This window comes from Podarcis bocagei, assembly GCF_964188305.1.
Source record: "Podarcis bocagei genome assembly, chromosome: 17".
In the NCBI taxonomy this organism is placed as follows: Eukaryota; Metazoa; Chordata; class Lepidosauria; order Squamata; family Lacertidae; genus Podarcis; species Podarcis bocagei.
The window spans coordinates 2,108,369-2,136,289 of NC_138143.1; the positions used below are offsets into that span (position 1 = coordinate 2,108,369).

Below are 27,921 nucleotides of genomic sequence, written 5' to 3' on the forward strand. Positions count from 1 at the left end.
GCAAAGCCCCTTTCGCGCCTGACGTCATCGGCCAGGGACGAAAGCTTTTTTTTTTTTAGTGCGCATGCTCTGTCTTTTCCAGCGGGCAAGGCGCGAGAGGGGCTGCTGTGATGCTCCGGCTCTGCGCGTCGCTGCCGCGTCGGGGAGTCGCTTGGCGGGTGAGGGAGCTGCGGGGGCCTCCGAAAAGCCACTCAGGCGCGCGCGCCCAGGGGGCTGTAAATGAAATAAGGGTTGTACTTGGCTGGACTTCAGCTGGCGCTGCTCTCAATATTTGGGGATAGAAACGAGCCGGGGCCCCAACCGGAATAAAATATTGCGGGGGAGGCTGGCATGGGCCTAGACCGGATTTTTTTGGGCGGGGAGAACCCCAGTTAAGTATTTTTTATTGAACTAGGGGGGCATCTACCCCCCTTGGCTGCCCCCATGGGCCCTGGTAAGCCTCCCGCCACATAATCACAAGACGCTGTGCCTGCACACCTTTGAATGGCAGTGCCATTAACTGGGGGGGGGGGCTATGGAAACGAGGAAATAAAATTGAAGACGCTATTAATTTTTTTAGTCATGGCAGCACGTACTACCATGGTTCAGAAGTAGAAGGCAGCATTGGAGAGGGCTGGTAGGGTTAAGCCAGAAGCCTTTGGGGTGTTTTGGAGAGATCTTATTGAATATATGAACAGGGCAAAGCTGCTACACTCCTTGACAGCCTCCACAGACATATGTAATATGTGAAGACAGTATTATTTTTGTAGTTATATCAATATTTTAAGTATCCCCATTTTTCCTTCTTTTCAGTTCATTTCCTATCTTTGTATTTGTTCTGTGAAGCATAAGATACACTAGCCACTTACATTATTTATGTCTCTTGTGCATCAAAATGTGATTCACCACCCCCCATTATGTTTGCTTTATTGGTTTCTAAACTATGTGCAAAATTAACAGAGAGTACAGTGGTACCTCGCAAGATGAATGCCTCGCAAGACAAAAAACTCGCTAGACGAAAGGGTTTTTTGTTTTTTGAGCTGCTTCGCAAGACGATTTTCCCTATGGGCTTGCTTCGCAGGACGGAAACATCTTGCAAGTTTGTTTCCTTTTTCTTAACACTGTTAATACAGTTGCGACTTGACTTCGAGGAGCAACTCATAGAACACGGTGTGGTAGCCTTTTTTGAGGTTTTTAAAGACTTTGGTGATTTTTGAAGCTTTTCCAAAACTTTCCCGACACCGTGCTTCGCAAGACGAAAAAAATCGCAAGACGACAAAACTCGCGGAACGAATTAATTTCGCACCACTGTATTTGAAAAAAAAATATGTTAGTGTTGATCACCACATATCACAGCAGCAAGTTCATTATTTTTGTGTGAAAAGGGAGTTTCTTTGCCTTGTCTTGAATCTTACTTTTTATATTCAGTCAGTTGTTCTCAATACATGTGAATATAGCCACAGAGGGAACAAGAACAAGGTGAAGCCCTGTGCAGATGTATTTGCAGCTGTGTAAAGAAGTGCATAGTGCTGTCTTTTAGAATTTTCTGAGTCTTCACTTGATTGTACAGCACATCCACCTGCTATGCAAACCCAGTCCACTCCAGTCCTGAAATACCCAAAGCATCCTTGATGTCTGTGGGGACTACTCATCAAAAGCATTTTCGGAGATCCAACATAGGAGGCAGAGAGAGCTTTCATGACGGGGAGTGCTATCTTTTTTGCACTGTGCCACTAAAAGGAGTTTAGGGCAAAGTCATAACATTTTGACAGTATGGTGAGCACATGTATCGAAAAGCATCAATGTATTGTCACTCATTTTTATACAGTGGTGCCCCACAAGACGAACGCCTCGCGAGACGAAAAACTCGCAAGACGAAAGGTTTTTTCGTTTTCGAGTTGCTTCGCAAGACAAATTTCCCTATGGGCTTGCTTCGCAAAACGAAGCTTGCCCCCGCACCCCGGACCTCTTTTGAAGCAAGGGGCGGCGGGGAGAAGATCGCTTCTCCCTGTTGCCAGCCCCGCAATCTCCGGGGACAGAGGGGAAGGCGCGCCTGCGCCTTCCCCTCTCTCCCCGGACCCCTTTTGAACCAAGGGGCGGCAACGGGGAGAAGCGATCTTCTCCCCGCTGCCCCTTCCCTTGCTTTAAAACAGGTCCGGGGACAGAGGGGAAGGCCCAGGGCGCTTCCCCTGTGTCCCCGGACGGTCTCCATAGGAACGCATTGATTGATTTTCAGTGCATTCCTATGGGAAACCGTGCTTCGCAAGACGAAAAACTCGCAAGAAGAAAAAACTTGCGGAACGAATTAATTTCGTCTTGTGAGGCACCACTGTATACAGCATCCCAAGTGAACTTTACAAAGCAACATAAGCAAAAGAAAAGGGGAGAAATAAGCAAAAATGTCAGGCCTCTGCCTCAGTGAGCATATATGTACATTTCAGTAGTGTGGGGAAATTGGGCGTATTAAAGAGAAAGGATGATGGTAAGGATAATGGGATTAATATAATAAAAAAAGTTATGCATTCCTTAGTTACAGCCTAATCCCTATGCATCAGTTTAGTGGAATAACACTGTGGTAAACATCTGCAAGGCTAGCCTTTTTCTGTATTTCATTAGGACTGTAAAGGTGCACAGTGAAAAGTACAGGGTTATCTCAAATGACCCCATGGGAAAACGGGATTTGGGGCTAAGTTGAGAGAGGTAGCACCAGGTTGGCATTCTGTCTAATGATCCAAGCATAAGCCATCTCCGTGATAAATGAGCAGCCATTTACAGGAGCTATCTTGATTGGGCTGTCGGTACCTTCAGATATCTTACTCCATTTTTATTTCTTCCCTTAGCCTTTGTGTACATTATCAAACCAGACAGGATTTCTAGGCAACCCTGGTGTTTCAGCTAGTGTGACGGATGTAGCTTCATTAAAAGGTAAGGCCTTTTCATGACTTGAACAGACTTGTTGCCTCTAGATGTTGTAGGGGACCCAGATTCCATCAGTCCTAGATTGCACGGCCAATTGTCAGGGGCAGTGAGAATTGTTGGCAGAACATTAGAACTTCCTCACTGGGGAATGGTTGTAATCCTTTACACACTTGAGAGTGAGTCCCATTGAACTCAGTGGAGCTTACTTCTGATGTGACATGTATAAACTTGTACTGTTAGTTATCAAGTGTGTTAGAAATGCCTGATCCATAACAGTGATGTGAGGTGGAAAACATTCCATTTTTAGAAATGCATCATTTAATACAAGTAATTAGCAGCATACTGAATGGATCTAATAGCAGTCAAAGATAAAATAAATATTGTCATTTTTTTTCACATGAGTACCCCTGGAAAGTACATGCATTTATGTATTCAGCTCTTTGAGCATGCTAGAGTTAATATGGTAACTGTCCTGAGTGCATTCACTTTTTAAATTTAAACAGTGTAAGGGAAATGCATGCTATACGTTGTTCAGTGTCTTTGTAAATGACTTGGATGAAGGAATTGAAGGGATGCTCATCAAATTTGCAAACAACACCAAACTGGAAAGGGTAGCAGAAGACAAAATCAGAATTCAAAATGATCTTAACAGATTGGAGAACTGGGTACAAGCTAACAAAATGAATTTCAGTAGGGACAAATGTCAGGTTCTGCACTTAGGCAGCAAGAACCAGGTGCACAAATATTAAGATGGAGGACACCTGGCTTACTAGCAGTACATGTGAAAAGGATCATGGGGTCTTGGTGGACCACAAGCTTAACACGAGTCATCAGTGTGACGTAGTAGCAAAAAAAGCTACTGCTATTTTAAGCTGCATCAATAGTCCAGGTCAAGGGAAGTAATAGTATCACTCTATTCTGACTTAGTCAGATCACACTTGGAATACTGTTTCCAAATCTGCACACCACAATTTAAGAAGGATTTTGACAAGCTGGAACATGTGCAGAGGAGGGCGACCAAGATGATCAACGGTCTGGAAACTAAGCCTTCTGAGGAGTGCTTGAAGGAGCTGGGTATGTATAGCCTGGTGAAGAGGAGACTGAGAGAAGATATGATAGTCATCGTCATATATCTTAAGGGCTGTCACATGGGGGAGGGAGCAAGCTTGTTTTCTGCTCTGGAGCGTAGATCTCGAACAAATGGCTTCAAGTTGCATGTTGATTGCCCTCTTAAAAGACAAAGTCCAGCAACTGGAGGAACGTGTAGCTACGCTCCAAAGAATTAGAGAGCTGGAGCTCTTCTTGGAAGCAACAGAGCACACCGTCTCCACCAAGGAGGAGACAGGGGACTCCCCTGAGAAGGAGGCTAGTTCACCAACACAGGAGCCAGATATATGGAGAAATGTGACTCAAAGAAGTAGGGGGCCCAGGGTTCGCTCTGATTGTTTAGAAATACACAATCGCTTTGAGGTCCTCTCCCCTAGCATGGAAGACGAAGAGCAGACTCCACTTGAGGATCTCTCCCTCATTACAGTCGATCAGGTATATGAAGACGAGCAGCAAAGTCAGTCCTCAGGGAATGTGCAGGCGACCTTGGACGGACAGCTCACGGAAGAACCCCGACCAAACCTAAGAGGAGGCGTGTAGTGGTGATAGGGGATTCCCTACTGAGGGGAACAGAAGCAGTGATCTGTGGGCCTGACAAGATGTCTCGGGAAGTGTGCTGTCTCCCCGGGGCTAAGATCCAAGATGTAACTGAACAACTGCAAGGAATCATAAAACCCACTGACGAATACCCCTTCCTCTTGGTTCATGTGGGAACCAATGACACTGCAAGCAATAGCCTCCAGAAGATCAAAAGAGACTACGAGGCTCTGGGCAGGAAATTGAAGCAACTAAATGCACAAATTGTCATCTCATCTGTCCTCCCAGTTGAACGACGTGGCCCAGGGAGAGAGGGAAAAATAGTGGAAGTGAACAGCTGGCTTCGCAAATGGTGTAAACAGGAACGGTTTGGATTCTTAGATCACGGACTGCAGTTTCTTGAAGATGGACTTCTGGCAAGTGATGGGCTGCACCTCACAACGGTTGGGAGAAATGTTTTTGCCAAAAATCTCAGAAACCTCATCAGGAGGGCTTTAAACTGACTAATGTGGGGGAGGGAGACAGTGCTCCTGAAGGTAGGAGTCTATCAATTGATGAAGATGATCATCCAAATGTCATAGACCAAATGGAGCAAACAGCACGCAGACCTACTGGTGGGAGGAAAAAATCCTTAAATAAGAGACATGGGGGAATGATTAATGGACTTCAATGTCTGTACACTAATGCGCAAAGCATGGGAAATAAACAAGATGAGCTTGAGCTCTTGGTACAGCAAACTAAATATGACATAATAGGCATCACTGAAACCTGGTGGGATAAGTCCCACGACTGGAATGTAATAATGGGGGGATACAATCTATTTCAGAGAAACAGACCAGACAAGAAAGGAGGAGGAGTGGCGTTATATGTCAGGGAAGTGTATACCTGTGAAGAGATCCAAGATTTAGAACCTCAAAGCCAAAGTGAGAGCATTTGGGTCAAAATTAAGGGAGAGAAGAATAACAGAGACCTCATTGTGGGAGTTTACTATAGATCCCCAAGCCAAACGGAGGACATAGATGATGCCTTCCTGGAACAGATGGCCAAGCATGCAAAAGGAAGGGAGATAGTAGTAATGGGGGACTTCAATTACCCGGATATTTGTTGGATGTCAAACTCAGCCAAGAGCATAAGGTCAAACAGATTCCTCACTGGCCTTGCAGACAACTTCATTGTCCAGAAAGTGGGAGAAGCAACAAGAGGAACAGCCATTTTAGATCTGGTCCTAACCAATGTTGATGACCTGGTTAGTGGGGTAGAAGTGGAAGGATCATTAGGCGCGAGTGATCATGCTCTTCTGAAGTTTACTATACAGCGGAAAGGAGCAGCCAAGCATACTAGGACTCAATTTCTTGACTTTAAGAAAGCCGACTTCATAAAACTTAGGGAAGTGCTGGGTGAGATCCCATGGACAGTAATACTAAAAGGAAAGGGAGTTCATGATGGCTGGGAGTTTGTTAAGAGGGAGATAGTAAAAGCACAACGTCAGGCAATACCAATGAGACGGAAACATGGAAGGTGCTTAAAGAAGCCAGGGTGGCTATCTAAAGAACTTTTAACTGAGTTAAGATTAAAAAAGGATGTGTACAAAAAATGGAAAAGGGGGGAAACCACCAAAGAGGAATTCAAACAAATAGCCAGCACGTGTAGACACAAAGTCAGAAAAGCTAAAGCACAGAATGAACTCAGGCTGGCTAGAGAGGTTAAAAGCATCAAAAAAGGCTTTTATGGGTATGTTCGTAGCAAAAGGAAGAACAAAGAAACAGTGGGGTCACTCAGAGGAGAAGATGGTGAAATGCAAACAGGGGACACAGAAAGGGCTGAACTCCTCAATGCCTTCTTTGCCTCAGTCTTCTCCGATAAAGACAACAATGCCCGACCTGAAGATTTTGGAGCAAATGATTCAGCAAAGGAAACACAGCCCAGAATAACTAAGGAGATAGTACAAGAATACTTGGCTAGTTTAGATGTATTCAAGTCTCCAGGGCCAGATGAACTGCATCCAAGAGTATTAAAAGAACTGGCAGATGTGATCTCAGAACCACTGGCAGTCATCTTTGAGAATTCCTGGAGAACAGGCGAAGTCCCGGCAGACTGGAGGAGGGCAAATGTTGTCCCTATTTTCAAAAAGGGGGAAAGAGAGGACCCAAATAATTATCGCCCAGTCAGTCTGACATCAATACCAGGGAAGATTCTGGAGCAGATCATTAAGCAAACAGTCTGTGAGCACCTAGAAAGGAATGCTGTGATCACCAATAGTCAGCACGGATTTCTGAAAAATAAGTCATGTCAGACTAACCTGATCTCGTTTTTTGACAGAATTACAAGCCTGGTAGATGAAGGGAATGCAGTGGATGTAGCCTACCTTGATTTCAGCAAGGCATTTGACAAGGTGCCCCATGATATTCTTGTAAAGAAGCTGGTAACATGCGGTCTTGACTATGCTACCACTCAGTGGATTTGTAACTGGCTGACTGACCGAACCCAAAGGGTTCTCATCAATGGTTCCTCTTCATCCTGGAGAAGAGTGACTAGTGGGGTGCCACAGGGTTCTGTCTTATTCAACATCTTTATCAACGACATGGATGATGGACTCAAGGGCATCCTGATCAAATTTGCAGATGACACCAAACTGGGAGGGGTGGCTAACACCCCAGAGGACAGGATCACACTTCAAAACGACCTTGACAGATTAGAGAACTGGGCAAAAACAAACAAGATGAATTTTAACAGGGAGAAATGTAAAGTATTGCACTTGGGGGAAAAAAATGAGAGGCACAAATACAAGATGGGTGACACCTGGCTTGAGAGCAGTACATGTGAAAAGGATCTAGGAGTCTTGGTTGACCATAAACTTGACATGAGCCAACAGTGTGACGCGGCAGCTAAAAAAGCCAATGCAATTCTGGGCTGCATCAATAGGAGTATAGCATCTAGATCAAGGGAAGTAATAGTGCCACTGTATTCTGCTCTGGTCAGACCTCACCTAGAGTACTGTGTCCAGTTCTGGGCACCACAATTCAAGAAGGACACTGACAAACTGGAACGTGTCCAGAGGAGGGCAACCAAAATGGTCAAAGGCCTGGAAACGATGCCTTATGAGGAACGGCTAAGGGAGCTGGGCATGTTTAGCCTGGAGAAGAGGAGGTTAAGGGGTGATATGATAGCCATGTTCAAATATATAAAAGGATGTCACATAGAGGAGGGAGAAAGGTTGTTTTCTGCTGCTCCAGAGAAGCGGACACGGAGCAATGGATCCAAACTACAAGAAAGAAGATTCCACCTAAACATTAGGAAGAACTTCCTGACAGTAAGAGCTGTTTGACAGTGGAATTTGCTGCCAAGGAGTGTGGTGGAGTCTCCTTTTTTGGAGGTCTTTAAGCAGAGGCTTGACAACCATGTCAGGAGTGCTCTGATGGTGTTTCCTGCTTGGCAGGGGGTTGGACTCGATGGCCCTTGTGGTCTCTTCCAACTCTATGATTCTATGATTCTATGAAGTTGGAAGAAAGGAGATTCCAATTAAACATTCGGAAAAACTTTCTGTCAGTAAGGGCTGTTCAGCAGTGGAACAGACTCTCACAAGAGGTGGTGGACTCTCCTTCCTTGGAGGTTTCTAAGCAGAGGTTGGATGGCCATCTAGATGTGCTGGATGCTTTAGTTGAGAATCCTGCATTGCAGAGTGTTGGACTAGATGACCCTCGGGGTCCCTTCCAACTCTACAATTCTATCAAGTTGTTGTGTCTTTAAAATATTTACAATTATTTCAGTAAGAATAATTTTCAAGTAAAGTTTTGAATTTAACTATAAAATTAAAATTGCATTGTATTTTATTGATTTCTTCATTTAATCAAATGTTTCTGGCTATTGAAACTAACTTTTGTTGCACCCCGAAAGTAATATGGTGTGGTTTTATTTATTTTTTTACTAAATATGAGTCAAACATAAATAAGAACACCATCAATTTAGGGTAGTAGTTTTTTCCTGATTCAAAATCTTCCAGTAAACAGATATCACTGCTACATACTATGATTAAGAATGGAATAAATTTTTGAAAGAGAATCAATCCCAACTGCGTGTGCACCTGTAGTTCTCAACCCATTGCTTCTGAGGAAGTTGGCGATTTCAGGCGATATCATTAGAGTAATCTGCAAGCAACAACTTTACAGGCTCTAAAATGCTTAAAATGTGGCTGACAAACTTGGAAGGGGTTGCCTACCTAAACATTTAGTGCAGATATCTAGAAGTTTGAAGCAGTATTTTCAGTCCAGTTATGTCCTAAAAGAGATCTGATGAAAGCACCTAGCCATTTCAAATATTTTTTTAGTCATGGTTTGAAATAGAATCAATCTTAATACAGGCTTTTAAAGAGTCACGTGGCATTTCCTCTAGGCATACAATTAAGAAAGCATTTGTAAATTGGGTAAGATGTTACCTTTCTTCTTTGCAATAATGAGTCCCAAATAAATAAAACAGGAATGTGTGCATATCGCCTTGTAAAAATGTATATGGAGTGATGCTTTTGTGAATTTACTTTTAAGTTTCAAAGAAATTATTTCAGGCAAGATTGCAAGAAATCACACCTGCACATATCCCCCCCTTGCTTCCTTTTAGAAAAGTGTCCTGACATCGTCTCCAGTGAGCCCATCCTACGGAAATGCAGCATTGCCATCCCCAAACACCTTGCGCCTGCTCAGGCCTGGGTAGAGTCCCTGAAGCATTATGACGCCAGGAACGTGGGCTTGACAGATTTGCATCCTGATGTGTTTGCAGTAATGCCCCGGTAAGAATTGATTACCAGTTACTAGACATTTGCAGAGATGGGCTGGAAGTGACCATCAGTCGTCAAAAAGTGGGTGTGGGGATTTCTCATAAAGCATTTCATGCATCAAGGAATGGTGGTGAAGGTTGGGGGTAGGTAACAGAAAAGAGATATGGAGTATTGGTAACGATACGTAAAAGGCTGATATGCAGATCTTAAGTTTCAGGAATCATATTCAGTTGAGCACCTGGCAATCCTATAGACCAGGCTGGGCCTGTCCATATGTTCCATAGGGATAAGATGCCTTGAATAGTTCCTGAAATTTGGCGCTGTCATTTCAGGAGTCTGGGCTTTTCAGTTTGTTTTTACAGGCAACTCCCAATTTGTGTGGGGGTTGCTTTTTAGGTCATTGCACTCTTGCATGAAATTGCATGCAATTGAAACACCCCTCTCTGCCCCTGCTCCTGTTCTGCCCTTTTAGTGACGTCTTTGATGATATTTCTGGGTCATTTCTGGATTCGCCACTGTGCGCATGTGTGTGATTGCACACATATCAGTCGTGCCTAAAACGTGAGTTGCCTGTATTAGCTAAGCTGGTTAGGGAGCATTTAACACCAAAACAGAAGTTGAAATCTTACTTCCTCATGACTTTCCTAGGCCAGGTTTCAATTGGTATCCACCACCTCCAGCTGTATCTTTTCCTTTGGATAAAATGGAGGCTTCAGTTACTGTGGCAAAAGGGACTGGTGTAAAAATCTTGTGTTTAAATTCTGAACCATTTTAACCACACTGCTTTCCATCATGACGATTACTGTGGCGCTGTCCGATTTCCCAGATCTCTTGCTAACTTGCTTCTTGTTGGTGTCTGTGTGTTTTCCTCTCAGCGTTGATATTCTACACACAGTGGCCATCTGGCAGAAGAACTTTAAGAGAATTGTAAGTATAGAAATTGGAAGGTCAGGAGCTGGTGGGCAATATGGGGAAGAACATTGTTCAGTGGGAGTTTTTCAGGGAGAAATTTGGGGCAGACAATTTGCCAGGGAGAAAGGGGGCAAAATAATAGGCAGTGGTAAAGGGAGGGCCACTCTTTGCATAATGAAGTTAAAAGTCCAAAGTCAATTTGCTTATCTTGGGAAGACTCCTTAACATTTTGCCACATCCATGAATTCCACTAAGAAAGCAATACTTTCTCAGCTTCAGCCCCGACCCCTTACCACCTTTGGGGACAACAATCTTACAAGGTTGTTGTAGGAATTACTGAGGCAAATTGTGCCCAGCACTTTGAGCATTCTGATTGTGTTTGGCCAGAGCAGCATACACCAGTCTCACCTCCCTTAATTTTCCAGAGTTATGCCAACACGAAGACTCGTGCGGAGATGCGTGGTGGCGGCAGAAAACCCTGGGCACAGAAGGGCAGCGGACGGGCCCGGCATGGCAGTATCCGGTCACCTTTGTGGCGTGGTGGTGCGTGATCTCTCTCTCCATCTCAAACCACTGTGCTATATGTCATCTCTGTAAGCCTTGGAGACACTAGTAGCTGTTCCCTTTGTGGCTGGGATGCAGGTACCCAAACACTGTCCCTTCAGAAGGCTGCTAGTGTGCAGCCAAGATAATAATAATAATAATAATAATAATAATAATAATAATACATCCTTTTATATATTTGAACATGGCTAACATATCACCCCTTAACCTCCTCTTCTCCAGGCTAAACATGCCCAGCTCCCTTAGCCGTTCCTCATAAGGCATCGTTTCCAGGCCTTTGACCATTTTGGTTGCCCTCCTCTGGACACGTTCCAGTTTGTCAGTGTCCTTCTTGAACTGTGGTGCCCAGAACTGGACACAGTACTCCAGGTGAGGTCTGACCAGAGCAGAATACAGTGGCACTATTACTTCCCTTGATCTAGATGCTATACTCCTATTGATGCAGCCCAGAATTGCATTGGCTTTTTTAGCTGCCGCGTCACACTGTTGGCTCATGTCAAGTTTGTGGTCAACCAAGACTCCTAGATCCTTTTCACATGTACTGCTCTCAAGCCAGGTGTCCCCCATCTTGTATTTGTGCCTCTCATTTTTTTTGCCCAAGTGCAATACTTTACATTTCTCCCTGTTAAAGTTCATCTTGTTTGTTTTTGCCCAGTTCTCTAATCTGTCAAGGTCGTTTTGAAGTGTGATCCTGTCCTCTGGGGTGTTAGCCACCCCTCCCAGTTTGGTGTCATCTGCAAATTTGATCAGGATGCCCTTGAGTCCATCATCCAAGTCGTTGATAAAGATGTTGAATAAGACCGGGCCCAAGAAAGAACCCTGTGGCACCCCACTAGTCACTCTTCTCCAGGATGAAGAGGAACCATTGATGAGCACCCTTTGGGTTCGGTCAGTCAGCCAGTTACAAATCCACTGAGTGGTAGCATAGTCAAGACCGCATGTTACCAGCTTCTTTACAAGAATATCATGGGGCACCTTGTCAAATGCCTTGCTGAAATCAAGGTAGGCTACATCCACTGCGTTCCCTTCATCTACCAGGCTTGTAATTCTGTCAAAAAACGAGATCAGGTTATTTTTCAGAAATCCATGCTGACTATTGGTGATCACAGCATTCCTTTCTAGGTGCTCACAGACTGTTTGCTTAATGATCTGCTCCAGAATCTTCCCTGGTATTGATGTCAGAATGACTGGGCGGTAATTATTTGGGTCCTCTCTTTCCCCCTTTTTGAAAATAGGGACAACATTTGCCCTCCTCCAGTCTGCCGGGACTTCGCCTGTTCTCCAGGAATTCTCAAAGATGACTGCCAGTGGTTCTGAGATCACATCTGCCAGTTCTTTTAATACTCTTGGATGCAGTTCGTCTGGCCCTGGAGACTTGAATACATCTAAACTAGCCAAATATTCTTGTACTATCTCCTTAGTTATTCTGGACTGTGTTTCCTTTGCTGAATCATTTGCTCCAAATTCTTCAGGTCGGGCATTGTTTTCTTTATCGGAGAAGACTGAGGCAAAGAAGGCATTGAGGAGTTCAGCCCTTTCTGTGTCCCCTGTTTGCATTTCACCATCTTCTCCTCTGAGTGACCCCACTGTTTCTTTGTTCTTCCTTTTGCTACGGACATACCCATAAAAGCCTTTTTTGTTGCTTTTAACCTCTCTAGCAAGCCTGAGTTCATTCTGTGCTTTAGCTTTTCTTACTTTGTGTCTACATGTGCTGGCTATTTGTTTGAATTCCTCTTTGGTGGTTTCCCCCCTTTTCCATTTTTTGTACACATCCTTTTTTAATCTTAACTCAGTTAAAAGTTCTTTAGATAGCCACCCTGTCTTCTTTAGGCACCTTCCATGTTTCCGTCTCATTGGTATTGCCTGACGTTGTGCTTTTACTATCTCCCTCTTAACAAACTCCCAGCCATCATGAACTCCCTTTCCTTTTAGTATTACTGTCCATGGGATCTCACCCAGCACTTCCCTAAGTTTTATGAAGTCGGCTTTCTTAAAGTCAAGAAATTGAGTCCTAGTATGCTTGGCTGCTCCTTTCCGCTGTATAGTAAACTTCAGAAGAGCATGATCACTCGCGCCTAATGAACCTTCCGCTTCTACCCCACTAACCAGGTCATCAACATTGGTTAGGACCAGATCTAAAATGGCTGTTCCTCTTGTTGCTTCTCCCACTTTCTGGACAACGAAGTTGTCTGCAAGGCCAGTGAGGAATCTGTTTGACCTTATGCTCTTGGCTGAGTTTGACATCCAACAAATATCCGGGTAATTGAAGTCCCCCATTACTACTATCTCCCTTCCTTTTGCATGCTTGGCCATCTGTTCCAGGAAGGCATCATCTATGTCCTCCGTTTGGCTTGGGGATCTATAGTAAACTCCCACAATGAGGTCTCTGTTATTCTTCTCTCCCTTAATTTTGTTTTTTTTTTATATAATAATGTTTATTGAAGTTTCACAAACAATAAAAAATTCCAAAATTTAAACATAAGAAAAACTACAAAAATATAAAAATACAAAAACAAAACACATAAAAAGTACACAATAGAAAACAGTTAACAAAAAGAGGGAAGAAAAAAGAAAAAAATAAGAAAAACCAAAAGACAAAACAGAAAATAGATTAGTATTTTCAAATCTTATACTTCATTTACTAGTTTCTTGACCTCCTCACACCTCCCATTTTGTATTCCAGTTCAGATATTAAATTCAGCAAATCCTTACCCTCTAACATTTAACCTCACTCAACCTATTATAAATATCAATTTTCCAATCATCAATCCCTATTTACATTTACTTAGAAAACTTTTTACCAATACCACTTAATTTCCATCAGACATCGTTTTAACATTCCTTATTTCCCATGATTTGCGCATTAGTGTACAGACATTGAAGTCCATTAATCATTCCCCCGTGTCTCTTATTTAAGGATTTTTTCCTCCCACCACTAGGTCTGCGTGCTGTTTGCTCCATTTGGTCTATGACATTTGGATGATCATCTTCATCAATTGATAGACTCCTACCTTCAGGAGCACTGTCTCCCTCCCCCACATTAGTCAGTTTAAAGCTCTCCTGATGAGATTTCTGAGATTTTTGGCAAAAACATTCCTCCCAACCGTTGTGAGGTGCAGCCCATCGCTTGCTAGAAGTCCATCTTCAAGAAACTGTAGTCCGTGATCTAAGAATCCAAACGTTCCTGTTTACACCATTTGCGAAGCCAGCTGTTCACTTCCACTATTTTCCCCTCTCTCCCTGGGCCACGTCGTTCAACTGGGAGGACAGATAAGATGACAATTTGTGCATTTAGTTGCTTCAATTTCCTGCCCAGAGCCTCGTAGTCTCTTTTGATCTTCTGGAGGCTATTGCTTGCAGTGTCATTGGTTCCCACATGAACCAAGAGGAAGGGGTATTCGTCAGTGGGTTTTATGATTCCTTGCAGTCGTTCGGTTACATCTTGGATCTTAGCCCCGGGGAGACAGCACATTTCCCGAGACATCTTGTCAGGCCCACAGATCACTGCTTCTGTTCCCCTCAGTAGGGAATCCCCTATCACCACTACACGCCTCCTCTTAGGTTTGGTCGGGGTTCTTCCGTGAGCTGTCCGTTCCAAGGTCGCCTGCACATTCCCTGAGGACTGACTTTGCTGCTCGTCTTCATATACCTGATCGACTGTAATGAGGGAGAGATCCTCAAATGGAGTCTGCTCTTCGTCTTCCATGCTAGGGGAGAGGACCTCAAAGCGATTGTGTATTTCTAAACAATCAGAGCGAACCCTGGGCCTCCTACTTCTTTGAGTCACGTTTCTCCATATATCTGGCTCCTGTGTTGGTGAACTAGCCTCCTTCTCAGGGGAGTCCCCTGTCTCCTCCTTGGTGGAGACGGTGTGCTCTGTTGCTTCCAAGAAGAGCTCCAGCTCTCTAATTCTTTGGAGCGTAGCTACACGTTCCTCCAGTTGCTGGACTTTGTCTTTTAAGAGGGCAATCAACATGCAATTGCTGCAGGTAAAGCTGCCTGCAACCTTTGGCAAGATGGCAAACATTGTGCAGGAACTGCAGGCAACTGCAGCTGTTCCCTCCCCCTCCATCCTGAGAACGTGTCGTTGGGGGTGGCTACAGCGGTCCCCAATCATAAAAAGCGTGAAGACAGGACAAATAACTCCCCCCACAAGAAAGCCGATGTTTCCTCCAGAAACCTACCAAGCTGTTCAGCAACCGCTCTCTCAGTTACCTTACCCAGATATGGAAGATTTGAAACTGGGCGGTAATTGGATAGGTCTAAAGGATCTAGTGTTCTTTAAGAGCGGACACACCACTGCTTCCTTCAGTTCCCCTGGGAATGTCCCCGTGCCAAGGGACAAATTGATAATTTCAACCAGCGGGGTCCGCGCAGCATCTGGACATGCCCTAATCAGCACGGACTGACTGGCACGGATCAAGGAGGCAGGTGGTGGGCCTACCAGCTTAGAGGAATCTATACACATCAGGAGGGAGTATCTGATCGAAATGGTCCAACACTGGACCTGAAGTCAGTCGAGGGGCCTCCAGTTTAGTCACTATCTAAATTAGCAGGGAGGTCACGGTGGAGCAACAGGGCTTTCTCCGCAAAAAAGCTCACGAATGCCTCACAGCTGTGGGTCGAATCTGGGCTTAAATTTAGTTGTCCTCCTAATTATTCTAAAAAGTTGTGCCGGGCAAGAGCTAGCGTATGCAATGGAAGCTGCGAAGTAAGATTTCTTAGCAGCTTTCATAGCCATCTCATAGGCTTTCATAAGTGTCCTATAAGATGTTCTTGAGGCTCCGTCACGAGTCCCATCGCCATATTCGCTCTAGCTGTCTGAGATCCTGCTTCATTTTCCGTAGCTCCTCAGTAAACCAAGGAGCCCGGTTTCGACGGGGTCGCAGAGGGTGCTTAGGCGCGATCTCATCGATGGCTGCCAAGAGCCGGTTATTCCAGTCCTCGACAAGGTCATCTAATGAGTCGCCAGGAGGAGCAGGGTCCTGCAAGGCCTGACGGAATCTATCAGGATCCAACAGCCTTCGCGGGCGAGCCCAAATAGGCTCGCCACCCGAGCAGGGGAGGAGCCGGAAGTCAGTCTTGGCTTTCAGAGTGTAGTGATCAGACCATTGCACTTCCACAGAGGGGAGCATGATCTCATCTATGCCAGCACCAAAGATCAGATCCAGCGTGTGGCCTGCTTGATGAGTGGGGCCCAAAACAAACTGGGAGAGCCCTAGTGTTGCCATGGAAGTCACTAGGTCCAGAGCCTGTGAAGAGGGAGTGGCATCGGCATGGACGTTGAAATCTCCCAAAACCAGTAGGCTTGGGAACTCCAAGGCCCAGCCTGCCGCCACCTTCAGCAGGTCTGACAGGGTGGCTGCCGGTGTGCTGGGTGGTCGGTACACCAGCCAGACAGCCAAGCTCTCCTTGGTGCCCCACACGAGACCAACACATTCAATGCCGGAGATCGCCGGTGATGGCAGAGCTCTGAAAGAGCAATCCTCCCGGAATAAAAACGCTACTCCCCCCCCCCGACCCACAGTCCGCGATTGATGGAGGACAGAGAAACCTGGGGGTGTTATCTCATGCAGGGAGACTACTTTGCCTTCCTGTACCCAGGTCTGTCACGCAAGCCAGGACAATCCCCTGCGAGACAAAAAAGTCACACATGTTGGCAGTTTTGTTACCTATGGACCTGGCATTGCACAGCACCAATGACGGAGGTGGGTAATCCCTGCTCGCCCTACCCTCGTCCCTTGGGATGGGGCGTAGATTGGAAGGGGTTCGAGCATCATTGCATCTCAAAACCCTTCGCCGATAGTGATATCTAGCCCCACCGCCATTCCTCCCTAGCCCTTCAATAGTGGAAATCCCAGACCCTATACTAGCCTCCCCAATAGAGGGGTAACACCCTCACTAACAAGTCATCCCTGGGCCAGGACTCCTGGGTCAAAATGGTATGGGAAAGAGGTGAAGGTTTGATAGGGTAAGTATCCCTAGAAGATAAAACCCAACCAACCGCACCCCAAGCGGGGAGGGCAGTCCCATGGTGTTTCGTTAACTGTCACTCCCCCTCTCCCTCTTGGATTGATTGGATGATGTGTTTATTTCCACTAACGTCCCATAGACTTCTCTGGCTCTTGCTTTTAGGTGGTGTTGCCTGTGGCCCTCGTGGTCCCACCAGCTACTACTACATGATCCCCATGAAAATGCGTGTCCTGGGACTCAAGGTGGCATTGACAACCAAACTGGCACAGGTATCACACAGCCACAATTCTTTGTGCATTCAAAGAGTTATTACCAGTGTAATATGCTGTGACTGGTCAAAGGGTTGGCTCATGGTTAGTTTTTTAAGGTCTGGAACTGGACTCCGTAGTTATGTTTATATATCTCTGTCTAGCAATAGTCATATTGATTAGTATTTATGTAGTACTTACAGGGTTTCCAAACAACATCATCATAGTATATCCTACAGCAGTCCTGTAACATAGGGAATCTGAAGAACCCATTAGGTCTGTCCACCTGTTGCAGTGAGGGTGCAGGTTGCTTGCAGTCCTTTGCAGATGCAATTGGGGTCACAGTAACCCATTTTTTTGCACAGAATAATAACAGTCATGAAGAGGAACAGTTGGGTTGCAAGGATTTCTAACTAGGGAACAAATCAGGTTTGTAAAAGCACTTCATTAACCTGTGGGGGTACTATTGATCCCTGATAGTAGTGAGGCTCATGAAAGTGAATGATTTGTTACTTTGGAAATAGAGAAATATTGTGCTTTTTACCCTCTATGCGCCTTTCTCCTAACATAACAGAACAAGCAGGTTCTGACTAGACACTAAGAAGATCAAAATAATTTAAATAGCATTTCTGAGGTCATTTTAAGCCCTACTACCTTAATTGCATTGGTTTCCCCCTTTTATTTTTTCATTCATTCCAATGAGTAGAATTAACTAAATTCTGTAAAAAATAAAAACATAAATTTTTAGGACCCATCACAACCCTGCAATGGCAGCTCTCACCTTGTTATGGTTGAAGAATACCTGGAGCATGAAGTTGGGAAAGACTGGCACCTGGCTATATGTGGAATGCTCTCTGCTTAATGCACATTTATTTTAATTAGTCCATAATCACAGAGGAGATGTGTGGAAATTTGATTACTTAATTCAGAATCCTTCCAAAAAGCATCCCATGTGCTGGCAAGAAAATATGATGGTCTGTGGAGAAAAGCAGTCGGGGGCCTCAGTATTGCAGTGTTTAAAAACCAGTGACCTGGCCAACAGCCCTAGATTCTGGTATTCCTGGCTCTGGCAGCCTCTCCCCACATTGCCCATGTGAAGCCTGCTTGCTGTGCTCTTGCCCTTTTTGTGTGCTCCCATTTCCAACAGTGACAAGCTGCTGTGGCTTCCCTCCCTGCCAGTGATTGACTGGCAGCCTTCTGTCTCCATGCTTGCTCTTGTGAGCTGCTGCTGCTGCTGAGAACTTCAGTCTGAGTTTGGGTTTTTTGTCTTTTTAAATAGAACCCTTCCCCTTGCCACTGCTTTTACTGACAAACAAAAAGGCCTATAGGCTAAGGCACCCCTGCTCATCTGCTGCAGCAGAAAAATTCTCTCTACCCTACAAAGGGCTGCTTGAGTTGGCAGCTGTTATTGTTGCTGCTTTGTAGTTGTTGCTAATGTTTTATACAGAGTGGTCAATGTGCATGTAGCCTTACTGACTAGCATAAGCAGAAATGACAGATCCCTGCAAGTGAGGTTCCATGTAACTGGGCTTTGTTCTAGTTCAGAATGAATAATTTGAAGGGTTAAGCCAAAGGATTTGAGGAAAGCTTTGCTTCTGCTGTCTTTTCCTTGAGTCAGACCACTGGTCCATCAAGTTGCTTTTTGTCTACTCAAAGTGGCAGTAGCTCTGCACAACTTACACAGTGTTTCTTCCAGCTCTGACATCCTTTTAACAGGGTGGGGAAGGGGGTGTGAACCTGCAGCCTTCTGCATGCAAGGCATGTGCTCTGTCACTGAGCTACAAACACTTGTTTGGGATTTTCAGGAAAGGCTTTTGTGACACCTCACAGGTGCCCTGGAAGAGAGCTGCAGACATAAGAAACACCATGGGAGAAGTAGCTTAGCAGGCCGGCTTCTGTTCATTTCCTTCGACTCTTTTCTTCTCTCTTTCCCTGCAGGATAATCTGCATGTTGTAGACTCTCTAGATATGCCAACTTCTGACCCACAGTATCTGATGGACCTGGCTCGCTACAGACACTGGGGAGAATCAGTGCTGGTTGTCGATGTGTGAGTTTTGCTTCTTCAGGTTCTGTTTGGGGGGGTGGGGTGGCTGAGGATACAGCCTGTCACTGGGGTCAGAGCTTTAGAGACACTCATGTGGTTTTGGAGGATGTTGGTTTGACCAAAGGTTGCTGCTGTCTTGAGCCACGGGAACACTTTCAGAAATGGCCCAAGTGTTTGTAACAACTTTTATCCAGGCCATTGGTTTTCAAACTGAGGAACCCTAGAGTTCGGCAGAACCTTATTCAGGGTCCAGAATAAAAAGATCAGTAGTGTCCCAACAATTTGCTTTGAAGTACCCACCACTACTGATCTCTTGAACTGTGCAGTCACATTCAGTGTTTGGTTCACGCAGGGTGAGAGTAAGATCCATCAGTCCCGGCCCCTGGGAACCTGCTTTGTTCTCTAAAGTATGCCTTGGGATGCTCCGTGGTGCATTCCAGTGACCGTGAGGTTGAGACCTAGCAGGGCAGCAGTTGAAGAAGGAGCAAAAAAGGTTTTCGTGTGTGTGTGTGTGTGTGTGTGTGTGTGTGTTTCTTTGTGGCTGATTAGCTGTTCTCCCTGTGCAAAGGTCAGAGGGGGCAGGGTTTCTGTTGAGTCAGGTGATTAGCTGTGGGAAGAGCTTATCAGAGCTTGCGGGGCAGCGGCGCGTGCAGTTTGATCCATCTTTTAGATTTAGGGGAGCTAGTCTCAAACGTTTGTTGGGGGAGACCTAGGTTTTTTTCTTGTGGGGGGAGAACTGAAGGAAGCAGTGGTGTGTCCCAGGGGAACTGAAGGAAGCAGTGGTGTGTCCGCTCTTAAAGAACACTAGATCCTTTAGACCTATCCAATTACCGTATTTTTCGCTCTATAACACGCACCTGACCATAACACGCACATCGTTTTTAGAGGAGGAAAACAAGGGAAAAAATATTCTGAATCAAACAGTGGACGTATCATTTTTGTGCTTCATGCTGTGGCCACAGACATGTGATCTGATGGTGAATTTGGGGTGACCCAATGCAAAAATCCTGAGAATCCCTGTGGATCCATGCTTTGTAACCACGTTTTTGCACCATTGCAGCCCCAGGCAACAGTGGGTGCGTGATTTTTTTGGGGGGGGGCAGGCTGTAGCCATGGACATGCTATGTGCTCTGATGGTGAATTTTGGCTGACCCAATGCAAAGTTCCTGAGGATCCCTGTGGATCCATGCTTTGTAACCACGTTTTTGCACCATTGCAGCCCCAGGCAACAGTGGGTGCGTGATTTTTTTTGGGGGGGGCAGGCTGTAGCCATGGACATGCTATGTGCTCTGATGGTGAATTTTGGCTGACCCAATGCAAAGATCCTGAGGATCCATGTGGATCCATGCTTTGTAACCACGTTTTTGCACCATTGCAGCCCCAGGCAACAATGGGTGTGTGATTTTGGGGGGGCAGGCTGTAGCCATGGACGTGCTGTGTGCTCTGATGGTGAATTTGGGGTGACCCAATGCAAAGATCCTGAGGATCCATGTGGATCCATGCTTTGTAACCACATTTTAAGTGGGGAGGGAAGGAAAAACACAGAAGGCTAAGAATGCAGGAGAGGGCTATAACGTGAGGAAAGGAAGGCAAAAGTTTTCCCCCACCCACCCACCCACCCAAGCCAGCCACTGTTTAAGGATTTCATCCTTTTAAATGGAAGAAAGCATATTTGAATGCTGTGTGTCCCCAAAAACAAAAAGCAGGAAGTCAAATCAGAATTTTAAGCCGAACCTGTAATCTCTCTTCCCTTCACATACATTGTTCCCTCCGGAGCAGGGACAGGATAGAGCGACGCTCTGCTTTCCTCTCTACTTGCCTGGAGGGGAGGGGCTTTCCCTGCTCTTTGTTCGGACGCTCTGCTTTCCTCTCTTCTTGCCTGGAGGGGAGGGGCTTTCCCTGCTCTTTGTTCCGTTTGAGCAAACACAGCAACGAAACAGAGCAGGGTGGGCAGTAAGACCCTGAGGCAGAATGCAGGAAAGCAGCAACTTCCTGTCTCACGGAGCTCCCTTCTCCCTGAAGCGCGGTTTGATTTTTGCTTTATTTTTCGGCTCCAGGGACCACACATTCGCTCCATAACACGCACAGACATTTCCCCTTCCTTTTTAGGAGAAAAAATCTGCGTGTTATAGAGCGAAAAATACGGTACCGCCCAGTTTCAAATCTTCCATATCTGGGTAAGGTAACTGAGAGAGCGGTTGCTGAACAGCTTGGTAGGTTTCTGGAGGAAACATCGGCTTTCTTGTGGGGGGAGTTATTTGTCCTGTCTTCACGCTTTTTATGATTGGGGACCGCTGTAGCCACCCCAACGACGTTCTCAAGATGGAGGGGGAGGGAACAGCTGCAGTCGCCTGCGGTTCCTGCGCAATGTTTGCCATCTTGCCAAAGGTTGCAGGCAGATTTACCTGCAGCAATTGCACGTTGATTGCCCTCTTAAAAGACAAAGTCCAGCAACTGGAGGAACGTGTAGCTACGCTCCAAAGAATTAGAGAGCTGGAGCTCTTCTTGGAAGCAACAGACCACACCGCCTCCATCAAGGAGGAGACAGGGGACTCCCCAGAGAAGGAGGCTAGTTCACCAGCACAGGAGCCGGATATATGGAGAAACGTGACTCAAAGAAGTAGGAGGCCCAGGGTTCGCTCTGATTGTTTAGAAATACACAATCGCTTTGAGGTCCTCTCCCCTAGCATGGAAGACGAAGAGCAGACTCCATTTGAGGATCTCTCCCTCATTACAGTCGATCAGGTATATGAAGACGAGCAGCAAAGTCAGTCCTCAGGGAATGTGCAGGCGACCTTGGAACGGACAGCTCACGGAAGAACCCCGACCAAACCTAAGAGGAGGCGTGTAGTGGTGATAGGGGATTCCCTACTGAGGGGAACAGAAGCAGTGATCTGTGGGCCTGACAAGATGTCTCGGGAAGTGTGCTGTCTCCCCGGGGCTAAGATCCAAGATGTAACCGAACGACTGCAATGAATCATAAAACCCACTGACGAATACCCCTTCCTCTTGGTTCATGTGGGAACCAATGACACTGCAAGCAATAGCCTCCAGAAGATCAAAAGAGACTACGAGGCTCTAGGCAGGAAATTGAAGCAACTAAATGCACAAATTGTCATCTCATCTGTCCTCCCAGTTGAACGACATGGCACAGGGAGAGAGGGAAAAATAGTGGAAGTGAACAGCTGGCTTCGCAGATGGTGTAAACAGGAACGGTTTGGATTCTTAGATCACGGACTGCAGTTTCTTGAAGATGGACTTCTGGCAAGTGATGGGCTGCACCTCACAACGGTTGGGAGAAATGTTTTTGCCAAAAATCTCAGAAACCTCATCAGGAGGGCTTTAAACTGACTAATGTGGGGGAGGGAGACAGTGCTCCTGAAGGTAGGAGTCTATCAATTGATGAAGATGATCATCCAAATGTCATAGACCAAATGGAGCAAACAGCACGCGGACCTAGTGGTGGGAGGAAAAAATCCTTAAATAAGAGACACGGGGGAATGATTAACGGACTTCAATGTCTGTACACTAATGCGCAAAGCATGGGAAATAAACAAGATGAGCTTGAGCTCTTGGTACAGCAAACTAAATATGACATAATAGGCATCACTGAAACCTGGTGGGATAAGTCCCACGATTGGAATGTAATAATGGGGGGATACAATCTATTTCAGAGAAACAGACCAGACAAGAAAGGAGGAGGAGTGGCGTTATATGTCAGGGATGTGTATACCTGTGAAGAGATCCAAGATTTAGAACCTCAAAGCCAAAGTGAGAGCATTTGGGTCAAAATTAAGGGAGAGAAGAATAGCAGGGATCTCATTGTGGGAGTTTACTATAGATCCCCAAGCCAAACGGAGGACATAGATGATGCCTTCTTGGAACAGATGGCCAAGCATGCAAAAGGAAGGGAGATAGTAGTAATGGGGGACTTCAATTACCCGGATATTTGTTGGATGTCAAACTCAGCCAAGAGCATAAGGTCAAACAGATTCCTCACTGGCCTTGCAGACAACTTCATTGTCCAGAAAGTGGGAGAAGCAACAAGAGGAACAGATCCCATGGACAGTAATACTAAAAGGAAAGGGAGTTCATGATGGCTGGGAGTTTGTTAAGAGGGAGATAGTAAAAGCACAACGTCAGGCAATACCAATGAGACGGAAACATGGAAGGTGCTTAAAGAAGCCAGGGTGGCTATCTAAAGAACTTTTAACTGAGTTAAGAGTAAAAAAGAATGTGTACAAAAAATGGAAAAGGGGGGAAACCACCAAAGAGGAATTCAAACAAATAGCCAGCACGTGTAGACACAAAGTCAGAAAAGCTAAAGCACAGAATGAACTCAGGCTTGCTAGAAAGGTTAAAAGCAACAAAAAAGGCTTTTATGGGTATGTCCGTAGCAAAAGGAAGAACAAAGAAACAGTGGGGTCACTCAGAGGAGAAGATGGTGAAATGCAAACAGGGGACACAGAAAGGGCTGAACTCCTCCATGCCTTCTTTACCTCAGTCTTCTCCGATAAAGAAAACAATGCCCGACCTGAAGAATTTGGAGCAAATGATTCAGCAAAGGAAACACAGCCCAGAATAACTAAGGAGATAGTACAAGAATACTTGGCTAGTTTAGATGTATTCAAGTCTCCAGGGCCAGATGAACTGCATCCAAGAGTATTAAAAGAACTGGCAGATGTGATCTCAGAACCACTGGCAGTCATCTTTGAGAATTCCTGGAGAACAGGCGAAGTCCCGGCAGACTGGAGGAGGGCAAATGTTGTCCCTATTTTCAAAAAGGGGAAAAGAGAGGACCCAAATAATTATCGCCCAGTCAGTCTGACATCAATACCAGGGAAGATTCTGGAGCAGATCATTAAGCAAACAGTCTGTGAGCACCTAGAAAGGAATGCTGTGATCACCAATAGTCAGCATGGATTTCTGAAAAATAAGTCATGTCAGACTAACCTGATCTCGTTTTTTGAGAGAATTACAAGCCTGGTAGATGAAGGGAACGCAGTGGATGTAGCCTACCTTGATTTCAGCAAGGCATTTGACAAGGTGCCCCATGATATTCTTGTAAAGAAGCTGGTAAAATGCGGTCTTGACTATGCGACCACTCAGTGGATTTGTAACTGGCTGACTGACCGAACCCAAAGGGTGCTCATCAATGGTTCCTCTTCATCCTGGAGAAGAGTGACTAGTGGGGTGCCACAGGGTTCTGTCTAGGACCCGGTCTTATTCAACATCTTTATCAACGACTTGGATGATGGACTCAAGGGCATCCTGATCAAATTTGCAGATGACACCAAACTGGGAGGGGTGGCTAACACCCCAGAGGACAGGATCACACTTCAAAACGACCTTGACAGATTAGAGAACTGGGCAAAAACAAACAAGATGAATTTTAACAGAGAGAAATGTAAAGTATTGCACTTGGGCAAAAAAAATGAGAGGCACAAATACAAGATGGGTGACACCTGGCTTGAGAGCAGTACATGTGAAAAGGATCTAGGAGTCCTGGTTGACCACAAACTTGACATGAGCCAACAGTGTGACGTGGCAGCTAAAAAAGCCAATGCAATTCTGGGCTGCATCAATAGGAGTATAGCATCTAGATCAAGGGAAGTAATAGTGCCACTGTATTCTGCTCTGGTCAGACCTCACCTGGAGTACTGTGTCCAGTTCTGGGCACCACAATTCAAGAAGGACACTGACAAACTGGAACGTGTCCAGAGGAGGGCAACCAAAATGGTCAAAGGCCTGGAAACGATGCCTTATGAGGAAAGGCTAAGGGAGCTGGGCATGTTTAGCCTGGAGAAGAGGAGGTTAAGGGGTGATATGATAGCCATGTTCAAATATATAAAAGGATGTCACATAGAGGAGGGAGAAAGGTTGTTCTCTGCTGCTCCAGAGAAGCGGACACGGAGCAATGGATCCAAACTACAAGAAAGAAGATTCCACCTAAACATTAGGAAGAACTTCCTGACAGTAAGAGCTGTTCGACAGTGGAATTTGCTGCCAAGGAGTGTGGTGGAGTCTCCTGCTTTGGAGGTCTTTAAGCAGAGGCTTGACAACCATATGTCAGGAGTGCTCTGATGGTGTTTCCTGCTTGGCAGGGGGTTGGACTCGATGGCCCTTATGGTCTCTTCCAACTCTATGATTCTATGATTCTATGAGATGGCGAAGGTTTCCAACCAAGGTGGAATATGGTTTTTTGGTCATGTAAAACAAGAAAAATAGCATTAGCTTCAGTCATGTGACTGGGTACTGGAGCTTTATGGATTTAGGTAGCTTTTATGTGTCAGAATGTGTCTCTACATAAAACGGCTCAAGTTTCAACCATGTTCCTTGTGATTTCATCCAAATTTGAAATGCCCTTCATCATAAATGTTGCACGCTTGTTTAGGTGTGCAAGAACATATCTCTTGTAAAGGTTGGAAATTAGGCACTTTGATTGTTGTTGTTGTTTAGTTGTATCCGACTTTTTGTGACCCATGGACCAGAGCACCCCTGTCTTCCACTGCCTCTTGCAGTTTGGTCAAACTCATGTTAGGCACTTTTTTATTTGGGCCCAATTACCTTAAGTTGAGTGGGACGCTGGTGGCGCTGTGGTCTAAACCACAGAGCCTAGGGCTTGCCAATCGGAAGGTCAGCGGTTCGAATCCCCGCGACGGGGTGAGCTCCCGTTGCTCGGTCCCTGCTCCTGCCAACCTAGCAGTTTAAAAGCACGTCAAAGTGCAAGTAGATAAATAGGTACCGCTCTGGTGGGAAGGTAAACGGCGTTTCCTTGCACTGCTCTGGTTCGCCAGAAGCGGCTTAGTCATGCTGGCCACATGACCCGGAAGGTGCAAGATGAGTGCCGCAACCCCAGAGTCGTTTGCAACGACCTAACGGTCGGGGTACCTTTACCTTTACCTTAAACTGCTGTGTTAACAGTAGAGGGCCCTGAAACCTGAAGCCCTCGTTGAAGTCCATTTGTTGGGCCTGTTTTTCATTGTGCCTCTGGGTTGGATACAGAGTATTCTTCTTCTTCTTCTTCTTTTATAATAAGTTTTTATTGTTAAAATAGTTCATCATTAATACACATATATTACAGATATACAAACATACATTTCATACGATCCTTAAAAGTGTTCAAACATACTTACACTCAATCCCACAAATGATTCCTATACAGAGTATTCTTCTGACCAAAATTCATGCAAACCACTTTCATATTGAAACAGCAGAGAGACTTGCAATGCCTTAAGCAGCCTTTCCCAAGCTGGTGCCCTCCAGATGATGTTGGACTCCAACTCCCACCAGCCCCAGGCAGCATAAGCATAGTCAGGGATGATGGGAATTGGAGTCCATAATATCCAGAGGGCAGCCGTTTGGCAAAGGTTGCCTTACAGACTGACTTAAAGACTTAACAGATTTATTGTCTGCAAAGTGCGCTTTAGCCTGCAACAGCTATAAGACATTAATTTCTTAAGGCACTATAGCAATATTTTCTATTTTGTGGCAACACAATTTCATGGCAAACATTTTGGAACAGTTGTAATCTTGGTGAGGCTTCCGAACCAGAGCGACTCTTCAAGCCCCTTTTGCTAATCAAGTTTTTGAGCGATGAGCCTCTAGTGCAGACTCCAGCAGGGACAGGAGATAGGTACGGAGGGAGGCAAATGAGGACCCCCCCCCCTCTCGGTCACTGCATACTGCCCAGCCAAAATGTAAAGGGCAATGACTAGTATTTTGTACCCAACAAATCCTGGACCTGAACCTGCAAAACATATATAATTTTCCCTTTCTGGCTTCCAGCAACGACTTACCTGAGAACATCAAAGCTGCAACGAGAGGCCTTAAAACAATCACAGTCCTGCCAGCCGTAGGTGAGTGGGGTTGGGGAGAGTGGGCAGGGCCTCCTGCAGAAGGACTCACTGCATACTTAGTCTGGGTGGAGTAGGATGCTTGGACAGTTGCCGGCAAGCATCCCACCCAGTCTCTAATTCTTCATACAGCACAGCAGTTTCAATGCACAAAACATCTATCCATATCTGTCTATTGATATTATTTACTTCGTCCTTTACTGCTTATGACTATTGGTCATTACACTGTAGTTTTAACAAGAAACAAAGTATAGTAAAGTGCGTGCACACACAGGACAAAGGCATATTCTTAAGCAAGTTCTTAAGTTAATTGTCAGCTTTATAGTTAACAGTGAGGATATTTACTATGACTTGTGCTAACATTGACAGTGAATAATGTCATTCTACATGCAGCCAATATATCCATATCTGACTGTAGAGCACCAATGACTGCATAACAAGGCCAGTCAAATGCAATAAATAAAAAGAAAAACACTCGAGGCTGTCCACCTGGAGATCCTGGGGATGGAACCTCGGATCTTCTGGATGGACTGCCCCCCCTTCCTGTCTCCTGCATCCAAGCTAGTCTTCTTGTCATGTCTTGCCATTGCTACCCTTCCGCTCTTTGGGGCCAGGTCTCACTACAGATACAGCCTGACTCCTGTGTCTTTTTTCCTCACAGGTCTCAATGTGCACAGTATGCTGAAGTACGAGACCCTTGTGCTGACCCTGGATGCAGTTGCCTTCCTGGAAGAGAAGCTGCTGTGGCATGACTCGCGATACAGGCTGCTCTACCCTTTGCCGTTGCCCTATAGCGACTTCCCATAACCTTTATGGCGAAGGTGGACTGAACAGCTGTGAGCCGGACACCTCTCACTCCTTGCATCCTTGGAAGAGTTCCCCCCCACCTAACATGAACATTAAAGCTAACTTGTCTTCCCAGGTTACAGCCTGCCTTTATCTTGAGACATAGTTCCTCTTTCAAAAATCTTTAATTTTTTAAAAAACAGTTGATTTTTGGTGCTTACTGTTGA

At 45.5% G+C, this 27,921-nt stretch overlaps 1 protein-coding gene across 1 annotated transcript; it reads left to right on the forward strand.

Moving 5' to 3' along the window:
• Positions 1-27,829, forward strand: MRPL4 (mitochondrial ribosomal protein L4). The gene is made up of 9 exons (XM_081175893.1): positions 1-158; positions 2,820-2,904; positions 9,154-9,322; positions 10,186-10,237; positions 10,648-10,765; positions 16,922-17,028; positions 18,946-19,055; positions 26,841-26,911; positions 27,570-27,829. Exons 1-9 carry the CDS (start codon positions 111-113, stop codon positions 27,713-27,715), a joined length of 906 nt encoding a protein of 301 aa, XP_081032019.1. The 5' UTR covers positions 1-110; the 3' UTR covers positions 27,716-27,829.
• The last annotated feature ends 92 nt before the right edge of the window (positions 27,830-27,921 follow it).

What these genes read in the sequence shown, in the direction of transcription:
- MRPL4 (XM_081175893.1), top strand. Translation starts at nt 111, where the DNA reads ATGCTCCGGCTCTGCGCGTCGCTGCCGCGTCGGGGAGTCGCTTGGCGG. An exon ending in GTCGGGGAGTCGCTTGGCGG is followed by an intron (nt 159 to 2,819) that starts GTGAGGGAGCTG and finishes TTCTTCCCTTAG; the next exon opens with CCTTTGTGTACATTATCAAA. An exon ending in GGATGTAGCTTCATTAAAAG is followed by an intron (nt 2,905 to 9,153) that starts GTAAGGCCTTTT and finishes GCTTCCTTTTAG; the next exon opens with AAAAGTGTCCTGACATCGTC.